Below are 21890 nucleotides of genomic sequence, written 5' to 3'. Positions count from 1 at the left end.
CCAGCTCCAGGTCCCAGCAGTACCTGCGGGGGTGCTTCAACTTCCGCTGCATGCCCAACTGTCTGTGTGCCACCCATCAACTCCAGCTTGCTTGTTCTGCACATTCTCCAGAGTTGTTGCTGTGGGTCTGACTATAGACTGGCTCTGGCCTGGGCAATCCATGGAACTTCTATGCCATCAGGAGGCCTAAAGCTGTATCTTTTAATGAGAACTAACCTTTCCAAGGAAGTCTGTCCTTCCTTGGAGCTGTGTCTTTTAATGAGAACTAACCCTTCCAAGGAAGTCTGTCCTTCCTTAGATGTGCTCCTGCACCAAATAATTTAGAGTTTGCTGTCTACCTTTAAAGTTACTATCCAGTTATTGTTTAACAGCTTTATATCAAATGTCCCCTGTAACATTACTGTGAGTTGAAAGACAGTTCTTGGATTTCATGTGTTCCTGCACTGTTGGGGCACTCTGAACAAAGGAAATCAATAACCTATAATAAAGATAAGTCTCCCACTCTAGACACAATCTAGGATTGTCAAAAAATTTCAGTCTTCCAAGAGATCTGCTTTTAGCTTACTTTTCAGGTGACAAACCTAGAGATGCCATCTCCCTCCCTAGGGAGGCTTTGTTTCATTCAAGAGCAAAGATAAGGGGTATGGATACCTGTGTTCCTTGAATAACAGATATGCCAGCAACCCAATATAACCTCTCAGTGTCATAATTTTCAGATTCTGCTCTTAAAATTCTTCTCCACTACATATGCACAATAACCAGAACTAAAATGTTCTGTAAGTAATAAATTCTGTTCTATGATCTATGGACCTCATTTTCCTGTTAGAATATCTATACATACACATAAATTTAACATTATGTGGTTTGTCTTCTCATTGGACCTAGACTGATACAGATACATACTTAGTTGGCTTAGAAAAATGAGGAGTTATGCGGCAAACAAGAATATTAGCTCTCTCTGTCAACAATATCTTAATCAGATCATGAATATTATGTATTGGTGAATAAAGGTTAGAAAGATAACCTCAAACTTCTATTCATTCAACAATATAAACTAAGCAGCTACCAAGCACAATATAGAAAACGTTTTTTTTTTATTTCATTTTTGTGGGAATTACCTTCATATGTCCAATTTATTCCTAGAAGCAGTCATAACATTTTCTTATGTGTCCTTCCAGAAGCACTCTATGTATATCTATGCAATTATTTATATTTAGAAACACATACACACAGAAACTTTAAAGCATAATCAGGACTTCCCTGGTGGTCCAGTGGTTAAGAGTCCACCTGCCAACGCAGGGGATACAGGTTTGATCCCTGATCTGGGAAGATTCTACATGTCACGGAGCAACTAAACCCGTGCGCCACAACTACTGAAGTCCACAAACCCACAGCCTGAGCTCTGCGACAAGAGAAGCCACTGCAATGAGAAGCCCGGGCACCAAAACAAAGAATACCCCCTTTTCGCCATAACTAGAGCAAGACCACGTGCAGCAACCAGTGCAATAAAATAAACCAAAAATAAAAATCAAATAAACATTCTTGTTAAAAAAAATTAAAGCATAATCAATCCAAATGTTACCAGAGTACTAATTATCTTTCTCATAGTAATGATCTTAATAAAGTAGCCATTAATTACTATTAGAATCATTATAGTATTACTTTAGAAAACTTGATAACTACTATATATCTGAAATTCCTTGGTAATCATTTGACAAAGTATTATTTCATGTAGTGTTAATAAACTTAGAAAACCCACTGTGTTCCAAAAGTGATAGGAAAGATACAGATTCAAAATAATTTCATCAAATATACTATTATAAGCTTATTGTTGTAAGATTAATATTAACATCAAGAATAATTAAATTTTCATTTGGAGAGAGGAGTACAAATATTCCTTTGTTCCTATGAGGTTTTATTAGGCCATTAAGTTTTGAAAAAACATGCAATTTTCACCGGTAACTATCCTTATTAACTTAAAAGAGTAATTAATGATTGACATTTTTTATTAGCCAAACAGGTAACATTTATGAAAAAGCTATAGTAAAACCTATAATATTGTTTAAACATGCATATATGTCTTTTCTGATAGCCAAGACAGTCAACAGATAATTTTTCAAGGGAATTAATGTCACAAAGAAAAATACACCATAAGGAAATGTTACTTAATAGAAAAAATTCTGTTACTCTATCTTCATCTGAAATGAAAGAATTATTCAGCAGGTAGTTCCCACTTTGATGAGTTTTAACAGCAATCTGTTTCGTACTGAAACAATGTATAATCTTTCAAGTTTTATAACTGTTCCAATTATTACTGTTATGTAAAAAACCATCCCAAACTTATTGGCATAAAACAAAAGCCAATTTACTGTGCTCAGAGATTCCATGAACCAGGAATTCATAAAGGGCACAGTGAGGATTGAGGATGGCTTGTATTGTCTCCACAAGGTCTGGGGCCTCAGTGCAGTCTCAAAGACTAGGAATGTCTCTAGGAATGACTCAATGACTGAGGCTGGTATCATCTGAATCATCTGATCGTTCATTCACACACATATCTGGTGATCGGCCTGGAGAGACATGAATATTAGGATTGCTGACCTGAGATCTGACACTTGAGGTCTTCCCACATGGCATAGCTTTCTCACAGCATGGCATCAGTAGGGTCTCAGACTTCCAGGGCTCCAAGCAGGCCAGTGTCCCAACAAACAAGGGAGAAGCAACATTGCCTTTCACTCCTGAGCCTACTGTCACTAGTGTCACCTTACTTATTTAACTTATATACAGAGTACATAATGTGAAATGCCAGGCTAGATGAACCACAAGCTGGAATCAAGATGGCCGGGAGAAATATCAATAACCTCAGATATTCAGATGACACCACCCTTATGGCAGAAAGTGAAGAGGAACTAAAGAACCTCTTGATGAAAGCAAAAGAGAAGAGTGAAAAAGCTGGCTTAAAACTCAACATTCCAAAAAATAAGATCATGGCATCCAGCCTCATCACTTCTTGGCAAATAGATGGGGAAATAATGGAAACAGTGACAGACTTTATTTTCTTGGGCTTCAAAATCACTACAGATAGTGACTGCAGACGTGAAATTAAAAGACGCTTGTTCCTTGGAAGAAAAGCTAAGAGAAACCTAGACAGTGTATTAAAAAGCCGAGATGTTACTTTGCCAACAAAGGCCTGTCTAGTGAAAGCTATGGTTTTTCCAGTAGTCATGTATGAATGTGAGAGTTGGACTACAAAGAAAGCTGAGCGCCGAAGAATTGATGCTTTTTAACTGTGGTGTTGGAAAAGACTCTTGAGAGTCCCTTGGACTGCAAGGAGATCCAACCAGGCAATCCTCAAGGAAATCAGTCCTGAATATTTACTGGAAGGACTGATGCTGAAGCTCCAATACTTTGGCCACCTGATGTGAAGAACTGACTCATTGGAAAAGACCCTGATGCTGGGAAAGACTGAAAGCAGGAAAGGGGATGACAGAGGATGAGATGGTTGGATGGCATCACCGACTCTATGGACATAAGTTTGAGCAAGCTCTGGGAGGTGGTGATGGACAGGGAAGCCTGGCATGCTGCAGTCCATGGGGTTGCAAAGAGTCTGACACGTCTGAGCGACTGAACTGAACTGAACCTAGGAAATCAGAGCATCATCTCTGCTGCCTTCTATTGGTTACAAGTGAGTCACAAGCATGCTCATATCCAACAGGAAGAGAACTCCCAAACTTTCAATGGAGAGTGACAAGTTTTAGAAGACTACCTGGGGCCAGGAGATGTCCTTGTGGCCATGTTTGGAAAATATAATTTAATATTCATGAGGTAACTTGGTTAATATAATATTACAACCATTGGTTGGTTTTAGCTCTGAATACAAGATAAAATTTCCTAAAAAAGACTATCTTCAGCTTTGGAAACAGAAATTAAAATTTATAAGATTGTTATTTTATATAATATTTGCAACTACCTTGAGAAATAGATGTTGTATTATTACCTATATTTTAACAGATGAGAAAGCTGAATTTGAAAGCTGAATAAGTTGCCCAGAAAGTTAAATATCAAAGTTGAGATAAATCCAGACATGTGTGTCTTCAAAGTCCAGGCTCTTCTCACTGACCAAACAATCTGCACAGTGCCACGTTAAGTGAACCTCATTCAAATCTCATGTGCACCAGAGCTGTACAAAGCAAGGACTACCTGTATCTTGCTTTATATAGATGTAAGGTCTTCAATAATAGATTTATAACCCAACCAAGTTAGATGGTTATACTAGCTAACAACTGTTATGTATCTTCTGTTCAGTTCAGTCGCTCAGTCACGTCTGACTCTTCGCAACCCCATGAACCACAGCATGCCAGACCTCCCTATCCATCACCAACTCCCAGAGTCCACCCAAACCCATGTCCGTTGAGTCGGTGATGCCATCCAACCATCTCATCCTCTGTTGTCCCCTTCTCCTCCTGCCCTCAATCTTTCCCAGCATCAAGGTCTTTTCAAATGAGTCAGCTCTTTGCATCAGGTGGCCAAAGTATTGGAGTTTCAGCTTCAACATCAGTCCTTCCAATGAACACCCAGGACTGATCTCCTTTAGGATGGACTGGTTAGATCTTCTTACAGTCCAAGGGACTCTCAAGAGTCTTCTCCAACACCACAGTTAAAAAGCATCAATTCTTCGGCGCTCAGCTTTCTTTATAGTCCAACTCTCACATCCATACATGACTTAGTTATGTGATTAAAAAAAAAATCACAATGAAATTTATCAGGGAGCAGTCTCTGCCATAGTATTAATATCTCAAGGGTAGTACAATGTTGTTTAGTACAAATAAGTGTTTAATTGAATAAGTACATAAATTTTAGGAAAACTTTTCATGATCATTTTAAGTAGTGAGCTCTTGTATATTCCAGAGAAGCTGTACTACGGCTGAAAAGGTAAATATAATCTATCCTCTCATTTAAATTCATTGGGGAAGGGGTGTTTTCTCTTTTTCTAAAATCCAAATTATGGCCTTATCTGTTTCTATTACTCATTATTTTATATTATTCTTTATCTACTAGTTAGAGGTTAAGCTTTCTAAAAGAAACAAAAAATGGGACTATTTACATTACTTATTTTGTCACTTTCTGTAATGCCTAATATGGTGATATCGTGTTTCTGATTTAACTTATGGTAATTTGTACAAACCATAAAAAAGTCAGAAATATGACCCAGTGGACAGTTATTTTTTCTGGGAGCTTAACACTTCTCTCCCCAAAAATGTGTTCTGGCAACTGAAAGGAAATTCAGTTAATCAGCTCATATAAATTTTGTCTTTGTTCTAATTGATTTTATTTTTGAAGCCAACTTTATCTTATAACTTTAAAGATAAACCAACATTTATATTTCTGTGAAGCATAAATGTATCGTAAATTCTACTTTCTTATAATATCAGTTTCATTTTTTCATAATGGAGTTCCTTAATCCCCTGGAGAAGTAAATGGCAACCCACTCCAGTATTCCTACCTAGGAAATCCCATGTACAGAGGATCCTGGTGGGCTACAGTCCATGAGGTTGCAAAGAGTCAGATGTCATTAAGTGACAAACAAGGAATCTTCAAAGCAGAATATTTTTCAGAAGAGTTAAAGAAAATAATTTTTACAACCTGACAAATTTCTTGTTAAAAAGAATCTTAGATGGTGTGAGCTTCTCACAGTTTTGAAAACAATTTTTGTTCAAGTACAATGATAGCTGGTTACTTTTTTCTGACTACAAAAAACAAAACTCCTTAAATAAATTCAAGGAACTTATTAGTTATCTGAAATTATTCTATACAATCATTTTTATATAATGAAAAAATAATTTAAAATTTATTTTTAAAAATAATTTAAAATTATATGAGTTTATGAAAGTTGTTTATTAATCTTACATAATTCTTATATGTTAGAAAATACTAATATATATATATATATAAATATAAGAAAATAATATTCTCAGGAAACAATTTAGCAGTCTTATTGCACTTTGATGACTTTTTAAAATGGCATGCCATTATTTTCCCCTAAAAAGTGTATTTTATACTTGAGGTCAAATAAGAAAAGGAAAAATAAAACACATCTTTTATGGGGGTACTAGTAGGTCTTTATTAGGTAACTGAGCTTGAAGTTTTCCATATGATAATTTATATTAGTCCCCTATGAAACAGGCATACCCCTTGTATTTTTATTGAAATCTATTACGTGATTCCCCTTCAATAATAATGATAATATTTTAAGGATACATAGGAAATGAGGGGGCCTTCCAAGTGGCAAAGTGGTAAAGAATCTGCCTGCCAATGAAGGAGATGCAGGTTAGATTCCTAGGTCAAGAAGATTCCCTGGGGTAGGAAATGGCAACCCACTCCAGTACTCTTGCATGGAGGACAAAGGAGTCTGGTGGGCTACAGTCCACAGGGTCACAAAAAGTTGGACACAACTGAGTGACTGCACATGCAAGAAATGAAGATTTAAAGAGCTTAACCAACTTGCCAAAGGCTAGTTGCTGTTTAATCCCTAAGTCATGTCGGATTCTTTGTGACCCCATGGACTGCAGCCCATTAGGCTCCTTTGTCCATGGGATTCCCCAGGCAAGAATACTGGAGTGGATAGCCATTTCCTTCTCCAGGGGATGTTCCCCACCAGGAATTGAACCCACATCTCCTACACTGGCAGGTGGATTCTTTACTACTGAGCCACCAGGAAGCCTGTCAAAGGCGATATGAAACAATCAACTTTTGGAAGACCAGAGATTCTATCCTCTCTTTGATTTCTTACATTATTTGATCAACTGAAAATTCAGTTTAATCATTGCTGATGACCATACATATCACACAGTTAACTTTGCTCTTGATGAGTGGCATGATATAATCTTCACAACAACTTGTTGATTTTAAAATAAATGTATTAATTTTCAAAAAGTAATAAGTTCAATTTTGTCACAGGTGTGAATACAATTAACTCTTTAGTAGTTCAATAGCTATAATAGAAATTTCAGACACTGCAAATTTAAATCCTTTCAAGAATGAGAGAGTACCAAGTGAGTGACATCTGAGGATTTAAGATGAAAGCTTGTTTGTGTGTGTGTGTTATGAGCATACTTTTTAAGTAATGAACCGGGGACCTCATACCTTGCCTATAGGACAATTATCACTGATTGTCACCAATTGAAATACAGTAGGTTCAAGGATCCGAAATGTTTAATTTTTCAAGATAAGCTGAAACAAAAAAAAAAACCACAACAACAAAAAATAAAAGCTGAAGCAGATTTTTATCAGAGATTCCCTGATTAAATGTTAACAACTAATTCCAATCTCTAAGACTTTGCTAAAAAAATCCATCTGCAGAGTATGTTTGGCCCAAGTACTGCTGGTTTGCAAGCTCTATTAGAGACATGTCTATCATCACTATAGGATAATGTTGTTAAATTAGGAGGAGACCTGAATTTGCAGGGATTCTGTAACATGAACAAACAAGTATTTACTGAATGCCAATAAGAAATATAAAACATTGAGCAACTAAAATTATATTACTAAATGTGTTACAGTTCAAGAAGTGAGAGGTATCCAGAGAAATAAGAGGCCAGTATGAGAGGTCAGCAGTACTTTACAAAGAGAAAAAGTTCTTCCAGAAGGAAGAGTAAGAGAACAATGGTGTCTTGGTGGTATCACTGATAAAGAATATTTAGAGGATGGTAGGATTATTAAAGGAAGATGTATTTCAGACTAGTGAGAAATACAAGAGAGACAGCAGATTTCTATGGATCCTGAAAGCTAAGCAGAGTTTAGACTTGATGTAATAGGCAGCTGAAGCAACATTAGATCTTCAGCAGGAAGATGATATGATCGATTCAGTATCTTAAAGACTGATTACAGTATGTAGAAAAGATTGGAGAGCCACAGAATGGTAACAGAGAGGCCAACTAAGAAATGGTCTCAGTAGCACAGGAATGAGATGAGGGGCCTGGACTTTGGCAGTAGGAATGAGTGACGTGTTCTCCACCAACCTATTTACCTGAGTGAATCCTCATTGCTAGCTTGTTTGTGTGTGTGTGTTATGAGCGTACTTTTTTTTTTCATTAAATTGGAGCTGGCCTAGTATAATGAACAGAACACTAGGATAGGAGTTAGGAACTCAAGATTCTAGATCTGACACTGCACCTAACTACATGGGTGAAGCTGGGCAAGTCTCTTAACCTCATTAAACCTCAGTTCTATAATCTGGGTAGAAAAGGATAGAACCAGATAGATGTCATTGTTTGAAACTCTGGATCTTACAATTCTGAAAAGCAACAATCTGAAGTATTCAGATAAAAATGTAATTTCAGGTTTCTTTTCAAAGTCCAAAAGCTGGCTTCCTTGATTCCACCTTTGTACATGGCAAAACTGGCTGGAGTTGAGCAGTGAATTCCTCTTTTAGGCTGGGCACATACTCTCTAGTTTGCCACAGTTCCATCATTTCTTCAAGTGAGGCCCAGTGTTAGCTGCTATTCATCATGCTTTCACTGCTGTTTTTCTTATGGTAGAGAAACATTTTTCTCTACTTTTTTCTCAACACTTTTCTCTACATTTTCTAAACTTTGTCTTTTACCAGGGGTGAGAAAATGTAAGAAAAGAGGCATTTTTTTTTCCAAGAAAAATGAAAGCATACATTTTTATGAAAATAAATATTCCTTTAGATTTAACATGCAAAAAAGCTCATATGCATGAAAAGATTACCATTTAACCCTCTTTAATCAGACAGTTTCATTTAGTTTGGAAACTCTGTTACATATGTTGGAAAGCTATTGAAAAAAATATCTAAGGAGTGAAATAATTAGATTCACATTTTAGAAAGAGTACTCTAGAAGCATGCAAGAACTTAAAAGAGGTATGACTGAGAGAAAGAACATCTGTTAGAGCACTAAAGTGGTCTGCAGAGGTGAATTGACAAGTTTACAGTGGAGAAAGGAGGGTCTGATTCAAGGAGATAGAATTATTAGAATTGAGGGAATCCAACAAGTGTTGAAAGTAGAATGATGCTAGGTTTTAGGGATGGTTCACTAGATAAAATGGTGATACCATCCAGGGTACAGAATTCACAAGGAAGAAAAAGTCTTGGGGAAAGGTGAGGTGGTATAGCATTACTCTACAGTAGAAGCGGCCCAACTATATAGGTCACTGCCTGTTTTTATACAACCCACAAGTAAAATGGTTTTCACATCTATAAATGGTTGGAAAAAGTCAAAAGAAGAATGTATTTCATAACATGCAAATTACACAAAATTCAAATTTCAGTGTCCACAAATAGTTTCCTTGGGACACAATTCATTCCTTTAATCATTGTCTATACCTGGGTTCACTTCACTATGACAGAGGTGAGTAGTTGAGACAGCAACCATACGTGGTATTCTCAGGTACTACAAATTGCAGTGATACGGTTATGACTGCTCAGTATTTCAAGCACCATGTTTCATTTTGACCATCACATCGAAGGGCTTCTCAGGTGGCTCAGTGGTGAAGAATCCACCTGCCAATGCAGGACATGCAGGTTTGATCCCTGGGTTGGGAAGATCCCCTGGAGAAGGAAATGGCAACCCACTCCTGTATTCTTTTTGGGAAATCCCATGGACAGAGGAGCCTGGTGGACTACAATCCATAGGGTCGCAAAAGAGTTGGACACGACCTACCAACTCAACAACAACAATAACATCAAAACAAAAAGAGAAAACTATACTTCAAATATCAGACTTTTAATGTTTTAAGGGGCACATGGATTATTCTGCTACTGAATTAGATGGCAAAACACTTTTATCACACAATGACACTAAAGCTACACTAGAAAAATTTAACATATATTTATATAACCAAACTAAGTATCCATCATATTCATAATTCATAGGAAAGTAATCAGAGGAATTAGAAAATATAAAACAAAGTACTTCATTGTGAGAGAATTACTTCACAAAAATAAAAAGTGAAAATGAATTTGCAAACAAAGTTAAGTTTCTGAGTGGTGCACCTGTTAGTTAAGTAGAGAAAGCTATTTACTCATGGTATGTTAATTAAACTGCATTTTGACTACAGCAACCAAAAAAACATTTGCAGAGAGGGGAAGCATGTTTAAAAATAGTCTTTTGGTAAGACAGCTATGGTAAGAGCACTGGGAGCAATATTCAATATTCTATTCAATATCAATATTCAATTAGAAGACAATGCAAATAATTTTGAAAGCTTTTCTTTGCTTCTTGATAATTAACAGATACTTGAGATACTGCATAGTGTTCTTATTTTCGAAAAGGCAGTGATGAACATGAAGTCACTGAAGGACTGGCTCTCTGTAAAGACTGCATCACTACGAAGCATCACTACAAACAAAGCTAGTGGAGGTGATGGAATTCCACTTGAGCTATTTCAAATCCTGAAAGGTGATGCTGTGAAAGTGCTGCACTCAATATGACAGCAACTTTGGAAAACTCAGCAGTGGCCACAAGACTGGAAGAGGTCAGTTTTCATTCCAATCCCAAAGAAAGGCAATGCCAAAGAATGCTCAAACTACCGCACAATTGCACTCATCTCACACGCTAGTAAAGTAATGCTCAAAATTCTCCAAGCCAGGCTTCAGCAATACGTGAACCGTGAACTTCCAGATGTTCAAGCTGGTTTTAGAAAAGGCAGAGGAATCGAGATCAAATTGCCAACATCCACTGGATCATGGAAAAAGCGAGAGAGTTCCAAAAAAACATCTATTTCTGCTTTATTGACTGTGCCAAAGCCTTTGACTGTGTGGATCACAATAAACTGTGGAAAATTCTGAAAGAGATGGGAATACCAGACCATCTGACCTGTCTCTTGAGAAACCTGTATGCAGGTCAGGAAGTAACAGTTAGAACCAGACATGGAACAACAGACTGGTTCCAAATAGGAAAAGGTGTACGTCAAGGCTGTATATTGTCACCCTGTTTATTTAACTTATATGCAGAGTACTTCATTGGAAATGCTGGGCTGGAAGAAGCACAAGCTGGAATCAAGATTGCTGGGAGAAGTATCAATAACCTCAGATATGCAGATGACACCACCCTTATGGCAGAAAGTGAAGAACTAAAGAGCCTCTTGACGAAAGTGAAAGAGGAGAGTGAAAAAGTTGGCTTAAAACTCAACATTCAGAAAACTAAGCTCATGGCATCCGGTCCCATCACTTCATGGCAAACAGATGGGGAAACAGTGGAAACAGTGGCTGACTATTTTTCTGGGCTCCAAGATCACTGCAGATGTTGATTGCAGCCATGAAATTAAAAGACGCTTACTCCTTGGAAGGAAAGTTATGACCAACCTAGACAGCATATTGAAAAACAGAGACATTACTTTGCCAACAAAGGTCTGTCTAGTCAAGGCTATGGTTTACAGTGGTCATGTATGGTTGTGAGAGTTGGACTATAAAGAAAGCTGAGTGCCGAAGAATTGATGCTTTTGAACTGTGGTGTTGGAGAAGACTCTTCAGAGTCCCTTGGACTGCAAGGAGATCCAACCAGTCCATCCTAAAGGAGATCAGTCCTGGGTGTTCATTGGAAGGACTGATGTTGAAGCTGAAACTCCAATACTTTGGCCACCTGATGCAAAGAGCTGACTCATTTGAAAAGACCCTGATGCTGGGAAAGATTGAGGGCAGGAGGAGAAGAGGACAACAGAGGATGAGATGGTTGGATGGCATCACCGACTCAATGGACATGGGTATGGGTGGACTCTGGGAGCTGGTGATGGATAGGGAGGTCTGGCGTGCTGCAGTTCATGGGGTCACAAAGAGTCAGACACGACTGAGCGACTCAACTGAAAGACTGCATACAACAACAGGCAAAAATACGTTTAAAATTGAGAAAACATTAACTCAGTACAACCTAAAGTGGAAGCTACTAAGATGTGTTACAACTGATGGTTGTAAAAATATGTGAGGAACAGTAAAAGGCTTAGTAGAATAAATTCATAAAGTTTTTGAAAAGAAGGTGTATAAAGCCTATGTTTCTTTATTATATTATTCATCAGCAGTTATTTTATGGGAAAACATTTTAAACTAACATGTATTATTGAACTAATAGTATCAACTTCATTCACTCCTACAGATTTAACCACTGTCAGTTGTTTGTACTTTGATAAAAAATAGAAGCTGAATATCCTAACTTGCCTTATCATACAACAGCTTACAGGCTTAGCAGTTGTATGTTTTTATTGTGATTTTTTTTTCCCCAAGCTCAACAGTGAGACTGAAATTTCTGAACAAAAAGAAAAGTCTTCAAGCATTATTAAACAATGAATACCTTTGGAAATTATATTTTGCTGCAGATTGATAATGTTTCCTTGAATTTGACCTGAAAGTCTAGGCAAAATAGTACTCATATGCAAAACATACTATGTTAAGTCATTTTGACAACATTTTTCAAATCACAAATAACCATCAATCTGCTTTATATACTTCTTGTGCTGTCAAAATTAAAAACAAGATCTCCGTGCATATACAAATTTGCTACAGATATATTATGCAAGTTCAAACTATAGTTCCAGCAGTGTTTTTCAAACTTCACAGCAAGCGCAAAACAAACTTCCATATACCAAAACCCATTTAACTATGTAATCGAGGAGCCTCTAACTTTCAACTGGTTAATCTGCAATGTAAACAGCATACTAAATAGCAAATATTAAAGAGAATCTAAAAGAATTCTATATATGCCTTCCATACAATTAATATGATCACTAAGGTCATATGCCCATGACTGACAGCAGCATTTGGTGTCACCTATCTGTGTGAACACATTTCCAAGACAAAATCAGTTAGATGCCTTTACAGACCTGCATTAACAAATGAACAACTGCAATCAAATTTGATGATAGGGTAACTGTGAATCCCAATTAAATGAAATTGCTATCTCAAAACAATTACAATATTTTCATTAGGAGATCTGTATTACAATAAATCATGTTCAATTCATGCTATAGTCTGAATGCAGTCAATAAAAATTTTGTGGTTATTTGCTTTCTCTCATATGTATTTTCACTCTTATCTATGTATTAATAATATCTTTGATTTTGCCTCATGGCCTGTGAAGTCTAAATACTTACCATCTGGCTCTTAATGTAAAAAGTTTGCAGACCTCTGCTCTACGGAGATGCTATTCAAAGTGCAGCAGCATCTGGGAAATGTCTTGACAAGGCAAATTCTTGGCCCACCCCACATCTACTGAATCAGAATTTCTGAGGGTGAGCCCAGTAATTTTTTTCTTTTTTAACAAATGTAAGAATCACTCTTAAGGATTTTAGAGACTTGGTTCTGTCCCCTTGGATAATTTAATTCTTTGAATCAGTAAAATGGGAACAGTGTCACCCACTTCATAGAACTACTGAAGAGATTGAAACTAACTTTAAAAATCTGAGGAAAAAACATAAGGTTTAACATGGTAACTGACACTAGTAATTCTTAATAAATGGTAATAAATTTGAAAAGACCCTAATGTTGGGAAAGATTGAAGGCAGGAGGAGAAGGAGATGACAGAGGAAGAGATGGTTGGATGGCATCACTGACTCAATGGACAGGAGTTTGAGCAAGCTCCAGGAGATGGTGAAGGACAGGGAAGCCTGGCATGCAGCAGTCCACGAGGTCACAAAGAGTTGGACATGACTGAGGGACTGAACAACAACAATAAATGATAATTATTAATTCAAAGGTGTACTGGGGGGTCTCCATGCACCAGCCCATGACACATGAAAATTAAATTTTTAGAAATTTTGTGAGACAGTTATTTAAATTTCATAAACTTAAAACTAAGTAAATTACACTAAATCAAAGTTATTAACACTCAAAACTCATCACTACTTAATTACCTTACCACATTTTATCATCATCTGTGCTCATGCAGCTATTATGTCTAGATGGTAGATATCCTTATATTGGTGTGCTGCATCTCATTTCTTCCCAACTATGCATTCACAGGAAATCAACCACCACAAATCAGAGCTTTTTTGGAGAAGGGCTTCTGGCGAAACATTAATCAACACACTTCTGGTTATCATTATTAAAAATTACATAATGAATTCAGTTTTGAACTCAATGAGTCTGAATTAACTATGCACATAGGGATGTCTAACAATCTGCTAGTTAAAAAGATGTATTTTTAGGCACCAACAGCATATAGATAGTAGCTGAAGCCATAAACATGAACAAAATTGAGCAAAAGAGCATTTAGAGAAGGGATCAGATACAGAATGATATGGAACAAAAGTCAGAAAGACTTTGGAATTTATAAGTATAGCCAGTTATGGCTAGCAGCTCGATTTAACTATTCCCATTTATCACTATCCTAATTCTCAGCTTTAACTCCTGGAATGCTTCTACCAACAAAAGCTGTATAAATAGATGCACTGAATTACATTATTCTGCCATTTGAATTTAGCATCTATATCTTAGCCAGCATAAGTAACGGTATTTTAGGTCACCTATTTAGACAAAGCTAACAAGTTGGTTTATACTCTGAAATTTTTACCTCAAGTAGACATTAGCCTTTGAACAATAAAGAAAAACAAATTATACAGGGATGATAACATAGTTTAAATATCAATTATACTGAGCATATTTGAAAATTTAGTCTCAAAGAATCATAGAATTTTAGAACCAAAATAGACTTTATAAACTACTCTGGTATCTTAATTTTTTTGCTCTTCTCTCCATAAGAAAGAGCTATTTGTCAAGTTAAACATCTAGGAAAGCATTTTAAATTAATTTTCCATATCAGTTATCTGAACATTTGATTATCTGAAATTAACATGGAGTTCACAAAGGAGTGGATCTTCTTTCTCCATTCCTTCTGATGTTCATGAGTGGATGTTAAAATTTTACATAATTCTTTATGGCTGGTGACACCAATAATGCCAGAATTACCTGATTCAATTCAGCTGATCTCGAGTCTCCAGAGAGAGCACTAGTATTTTCTTAAAGGTACCTACAGGCTTGAATATTCTGCTGTGAAAATTAAAACTATGGTTCTCAAAGTGAATTAAGGCTATTACAACGTTCTAAATAGTAGTACTATCGATTTCAGAATATGACTCTACCAAGGATAGTGAATCTAACCCTCTCCCATATACAAAAAAAGGGGTATACGTACAAAACAAACATAAAGCCAACATAAGAAAAATTACTGAACTAGTCAATATATATGCTCTTTTAAAACAATACATTTTTCGTAATCACCAGCTTACAAAAATATTTTATTGCTCTACCCTGACTTGTAAAGAACAAGTAAAAGTACCAATATTAACTATTTTTTTATGAACCTATTCCTGGACTTAGAAATGCAAGACAAAAAAAAAAAAAAAAAAGACTTATCCATAAGGCTTATACTCCATGAGTTAACAGTATAATTAGAGGCACACATATAACTAGAGAAATCCCAAATTCAACAAAGACTAACAGTAAATAAAAAGTGATAAAACCATTCATCAGTAGAGATCTTTGATGCAAAATGTCATGTAAAATACAAAACCATTTCTAAACTCACTCTACATGACAGATACTGCAAAAATAAAAAGGGTACTATACTAAGTTACAGAGACATAAAACATAGAATGTCAAAGAAATGTGAGGCACTATGGTGAGATTACAAACTTTGGTTAGCCAAAAATTAGCACATGTCATTCCATGTAATGTGAAACATTTAAAATATGTTTACACGCTTATAGATGTTAAAACAGGGCAAGGAATACCGTACTACTTACTATACATAGTGAACTCTGTTTCTACTTATTCTATTCATTAGCCCCTTAGCTTTTACAGGTGACCTCCGTATCTATCATTCCTCATAAAGATGCTTTTTAGAAAATCCTTAACCAGCGGTAATACCCTAACCAAACCACATGAACCTGGAGCCTTTTTCTCAGTCATTATTACTCACTTTTCTGAAGCAGCAGTCATTGACCTTTCATTCTTGAAATCAACCAATTCTAGTCTTTCACTCCTACCTACTACAGTCTTTTTCAGTGTCAACTCATTTCATTCTTTTTTCCTAATGATGGGGCATTCCTCAAGACTCTTACCTTGGATATATTTTCTTCTTTTTCTTTGTTGGTTCTCATCCTCCTACCTAACTTCAAATATTACCTCAGGATATTGGTGGGTAATTTTCAGATATCTAGCTCACATTCTTTCTTGAGAGTTAAAATAACCACTATATATTCTTTAACCAGTTTTGGTCAGTCAACAAATTTTTACTCCCAGTTCCACGTATGATACATCAGTGTTAGAAATGTATTTCAAAATCTAGTATGAGAATCCTTGTCATCAAGAAGTAGAGAAGCTAAAAGAAAAGCTAAATAGTCCATCAGGTGCAAAACTGACCATTCATGTGTCCTCTTCCAAAGGACTGAATATATATTTAACAGATCCCACACACTCAGCATTTCCATGTAACAATGTATGACTCCTTTCTTAACTCTATATACTTTATGTGCCATATTCTATTCCTACTGCCATAGCCTGGTTCAGGCTAGAACATATTTTCACCCAACTGCAACAGCCTTCTTAACCATTCTCTAGTTTCTCATCCAATCCATCCTGCACTCAATTAACAAATTAATTTTCCTAAACCACAGATGTGCTTCAATACTTAACTGCATAAAATGTTTAACAGTCCCTCAATGGACAAGTTAAGTCCAAAAACAACTTCAGCTTGACATTAGAGGCCTTCCATTATCTGTTCCTTACCTGTTAATATTTTTTCATCTCTGTCACCCACTATTTCCTTACCTTTTGCTGTAGCCAAACATGATTATTTAATCATATCCTGAAACTGTCTGAATGTTCCTATTGCTGTATCTTCATTTATGTCACTTCTCTCCTTCCACCCCCATCCCGATCAACAGTCTCCATTCATTTCTACCTTTCAGAAGCTTAACCAAATACTGGTTCAAATAACATCATTTTTCTGAAAACTTCTCTCCATCGTCGGAAAGTATAAAATATATTAAGGTCTTCTGTATCACTCATACTTCATTTCTATTACAGTTATCTGTGTATGTATCATATTATTCCTTAAAAGTATAAGCAACTTGAAAAAATGTTTTATTAATCTTTATCCTCCCGTAGTATATTACATATGGTTGATATTCAAATATGAAGTATACACTGAATTTTAATATATACATAAAATAACAGCCAAGGTCCATAAGACCACATAAGAAGTTTCCTTCACTTTCTTATGGAGAAAATCACTGCCACAAGAATTTTTTTTTTAAACCACCTACATATTTCTTGAAAAGACATTAACAAGTGATTTTTTTTGCCCTACCAGTAATCAGTATACCCCTTATGTATGCATGAATTGTTATAATAACTTCCTTGGCTTAGAATATAAAATTGCTTCCCAAGCTTTCAGTTTTACATCATTGTATGTACCTACTGATCACAAACTAAACTGCCATACCACTGAAGACAGCAATGTAGAAAGAAATAGCTTGCCTAGTGGCTGCTCCAAAACCCATACCTCTTAAGACAACTTTTTTTTTTTTTTGAGAAAGAGAGAAGAGCAATCAGTGTAATAATACTTCTCTGTTCCCACTTCCTTCACACCTCCATTACCTCCCTAACATCTACCAACTCAAACGTTGTTCAGAGTCCATACTTACAGGTTCACAAGTTCACAATAATAGATGGGTTTCCAGTTCAACAATTAATTCAAAGATTTACTGAATACCTACTATGTGGAAGGCACTGTGGAGGACCCAAAAATTAATAAGACACAATTTTCATCTTCTGGAACACATGACTAAACGCACAACACACACACATAAACTCCATTATAAAGCTGATTATGTAAGAGCTAAAAAGCTTCCAACAAGGTACAAACAGAATGATATGAGGTGAGACCAATTGAATCAAAGTATACCTGAGAAGCTTCAAATGAGGAATGGATTTATTTTAACTTTCTTTAAAATCAAGTAATAATATTCAAGATTAATTATTTTTCAAGTATTTTTTCAGTAGTATTGCAATAGAATTTTTTTTTCCGCTGAAATGGTACTGATTCAACATGCAAGTTAAAATTTTAAAACGATTTTTATTAGCTCAGCTTGAAACATGGTGAAATATAGTTTATAGGCCAAACTTGTGGCCTATAATTAAGAAGAAAAATTTTGTTATGTTCAAGGGGAAGACAAACTTTGTCTCCAATAATCTGAACTAATATTTTACTCCCAAAGAAAGGCTAGGTACATATAAATGGACCACCCAATTTTTACAGAAATCTGTTCAGCATACCAATAGGACATTAAAAAGGAAAAACTTAAACAAGTGAAAATAAAATTCTGGGTCTTAGATTCATTCTTCATTCATACCACCTCCTCTTGTAACAATGACCTCTTCCTGATATAGAGCCAAAGGTCTGAATCAGAGCCTGGAGCATTTGCTTTTCAAGTAAGCTCCATCCACACCATTTCTAGATTTAGACACTTCTTTGAAGATTCTGGGTTGCCATGACCTAACTCTGGACGTGCTGAGTACTGTATTGACAGATGAAAGGACTACACTCATCTGAAGCTTAAAATAACTTGCAGGGAAGGAGTGGGAAAAGTCCGAGTTGACAGATGCCAATGTAGCAAATTTTAAAAAGAGGAAATTATAATAGACAGGAATGGAAACAAACTGGGGAACTTGGAGAAGCATGGTATTCCAAATTGCTACCATTTTTTAAAAACTTTGGTCTTTTAATTACATTACAGTATCCATGAAACGTTTTTGCAATTACTGAACTTCAAAATTAAGCAACATACTGTGAAAAAAAAAATAGGATAAATTACATGCACTTTTATAAAAGATACTTGCTTTTAAATATCCAAAACTCTTGACATTAACAAAAAAATAACTAAAATCAGATTATGTAGATTTCGACAAGGGAAGCCGGGAAAGAAAAACTAACATGTAAGTTCGGTAACATGTTACAGGGTGCAGTTTCCTACTACAGTAGGCAGGCGAAGGAACCAAGAAAATGGGTTGAGCACAGAATACTGCTACATTGTAGCCACTCAACACTAATTCAACAGCTAGCGGGCTCTATCCATCCTTCCTCACGTTCCTCGTGGCCTCTGACAAGTCATCCTTTCAACCTATGAGACTGTCCGCTCTCCCTCAACAAATATAATTCCCGTTCAGGTTGTAAAATCTCCCCCACAAACTACATGCTCACACCTCCTCGCCTTGGGTTGAGCGGTCCCCACAGTGGGGCACGGTCGCCCTGGCAGGGAACTTGGGTGAAGGGGTCTTTCTCGCGCTCCGACCCGAGCCTCCAGCCCAGCAGTCGCCGGGGAAAGGAAATGAGCCGCCACCGAAGAAACCGGGAAGGGGCAGCGGATGCGAGCCCGCGAGGCAGGCTCCGCGGTGCCCGAGCACCGGCGCGGGCAGGAAGAATGGAGGAGGGGAGGCTAGGCAGCGAGGTGCCCGAGAGCCGGGCGGCGGTCCGGCCCCGCGGCCCGACCCCACCCGCACTCGGCACCCTCCCAGTTCGCGGACCCGGCGTGCGTTCCGCGTGCGCCGACTCTCCCCGGAGGAAGAGCCACTGCCTCACACCCGTGGATTTGAGAAATCCGGCAACTTTGCGCGAGAAATGCTTCCCACCCTGCAACACACCGAGAAAGAGAAATATGTCAGGCGATGACGGGGGAGGAAGGATGACTTACCCATGTTCCTCCCAGAGGGTGAGGAGCCGGCAGGGCGAGGCGAAGGTCTCCGGTGCGGGCGGCGCGGCGCTGTGTCCTCCGTCTACCTCTGTCTCTCCCGCAGCCAGGGAGGGACCCGCGGGGGGCGGCCGCCAGGGAGGAGCAGCTGCCGCTGCTGCTGCTGCTGCAGACGGCGCGGCCGCGGCGGGGACGAGCGGCGGGGGGCGGGGTAGGGCAGGGCGGGGCGGGCGCAGCCTGCGGCGGGCGCGGCTCCGAGCGAGCGAGCGGGCGGGCGGCGGAGGCGCCGAGCCCAGCCGGAGGAGCGCCCGCCCCGACGCGCCGTCCGAGGGCGTCCCGCCCTCCCCACCGAGCATGCTCAGTGCGTCCCTTTCGCCCCGCCGCCCCGCCCCGCCCGGGGCCAGTGAATCCGAGCGTGCGGGTGGGCGTGTGTTTGCGGGCCGGCTGCAGCTGCGGCGAGGGAGCTTCATGGAGGCCGCCCGAGGGGCCGAGGGTGAGCCTTAAGAGGCTGGGCACCGGGACGCTGAGCCCAAGCTACTACACCTGGCTCTCTACCATGACCGCCGCCAACCCACACCCGGAAAACGGGCCCGCGCTAATTACGGGGCAGTCTAGGTGCACCGGCGGGAATTTCCCGAAGGAGGAGACGCTGGGCCTTCTTAGACCCGGGAGGGTGGTCGGGAAGCAAAGCGAACGTACTGAAATGAAGGTTGAATGGACGTACTGGCCATGAGGCCAGCGACTCTGAAGACAGATACCCGAGAACGCCCGTTTTCAGAGCAGCCTATGGGCCCGCTGGGCACAGAGGAAAGAGGCGGCCGTTGGGAGGGCGCTCAACATTAGGACTGTCTTGTCTGTGGCCAGTTAAAAAAAAAAAAGTTCGGGAAACGAGAGGAGTGACCATCCCGGGATTTCTTCAGAAAGTGGTGTTCTCCTTCCAGAAGAGTGCGGCCTTCCGTTCCCCGGAGGACACCTGAAAAGCTATGTAACTAGGGTGCCCTGGCCGTAGGGCGCCACCCTGCCGGGATGTGTCCGGCTCCCTTTGAACGCGGCAGGCACAAGGTTGCCAAAGTGGAAAATAAAAAAGTCCGCAGAGTTGCCTGCGGCCCCTCAGGGTACATCGGTCGGAGTTTTCCTGGGTCTGCGAGGCCGCCGCCTGCTCCCCACACCTCCCGGACAGCGGGGAAAACCTGAGCCTCGCGGTCCCCTAGTGAGGGCGCCCTCCCAACTGGGCATGCGCGCGGGGCGGAGGCTGGTCTTCGCTCCTCTGCCCTGGGAGAGGAGGCAGGGGGGACATCTATTTCGCCGCTCTGGTCGTTCCCTGACCCCACTTTGGTGGTTGGGGTGAGGAACCTGTTCGCTCTCCCGAGGCAGCAGCAACTGCAGTCCTGCAGGGGAAAGGGCGCAGTCAGCAGCACAACCTGTGAGAGGGAGATGATGAATAGCTAAATGGAAATTCCTTTCCTTTTTCAACTTTTTATATTCAGTGTTGAGAAAAAGCCCCCTTTTCATACATGGCCCCTTTTTAAATCAGCTCAGTTTCTATTTGTATAACTGATACCACACAAGTCAAAAGAGGTCTTGTAACTTGTTAAGTCGCAAAGTCGTGTCCGACCCTTATGCAACCCCAGGGACTATAGGGCGCCAGGTTCCTCTGTCCATGCGATTTCCCAGGCAAGATTACTGGAGTGGGTTGCCATTTCCTTATCTAGGGGATCTTCCAGACCCAGAAATAGAACCCCCATCTCCTGGGGTGGTGGATTCTTTACTACTGAGTCACCAGGGAAGCCCTTGTAACTTGTTGAGCAGAGGTCAAATTTTCTAAAACAAAAATGAAACATGATAAGTAAAAAGAAAGAGGTTTGGTAAAACAAAATACAATGTAACTACAGAAGTCAAAACTATTAGACTTTTCTGGCTGCTGCTTTTTTTTTTCAGGCTTAGTCACCTCTGCCTCTCAGCCCTAATTCTGGGTGAGGGGAATATGCAAAATTAGTTTCGTTTCTCTCGGTTGTAACGGTCTTTCAGCTGTTGATCCAAAGAAGCACTAACAAAAGCTGTTGCTTATTGAGCCCTTAAAGGACTTCAAATAAGTAAAGGCAATAATATTGAATAACAAAAGCGGGTAACATTTACTGAGTGCTTCCCAGGTGTCAGACACTGTTCTAAGCACTATTGATGGGGTGCAGGGCAGG

The 21890-nt window shown here is 39.0% G+C and overlaps 1 protein-coding gene across 26 annotated transcripts in view; it reads right to left on the bottom strand.

Annotated features, from left to right (window-relative positions):
* Positions 1-19883, bottom strand: part of RAP1GDS1 (Rap1 GTPase-GDP dissociation stimulator 1) — a 147841-nt gene extending 127958 nt beyond the window's left edge. For all 26 annotated transcript variants that reach the window (XM_081596229.1, XM_081596285.1, XM_081596220.1 and 23 more), the window contains exon 1: positions 19699-19883. Coding sequence is in view for 18 of the 26 variants with exons in the window: in XM_081596078.1 (XP_081452204.1) it covers positions 19699-19702 (4 nt within the window). In the remaining 8 variants the exon portion in view is untranslated. The remainder of the gene's footprint in view (positions 1-19698) is intronic.
* Positions 19884-21890: the final 2007 nt, after the last annotated feature.

The sequence above is a fragment of the Giraffa tippelskirchi genome, chromosome 1 (genome assembly GCF_054371585.1).
Source record: "Giraffa tippelskirchi isolate mGirTip1 chromosome 1, T2T-mGirTip1v1.2.pri, whole genome shotgun sequence".
Classification (NCBI taxonomy): Eukaryota; Metazoa; Chordata; class Mammalia; order Artiodactyla; family Giraffidae; genus Giraffa; species Giraffa tippelskirchi.
This window is presented reverse-complemented; position numbering and strand designations above follow the sequence as displayed.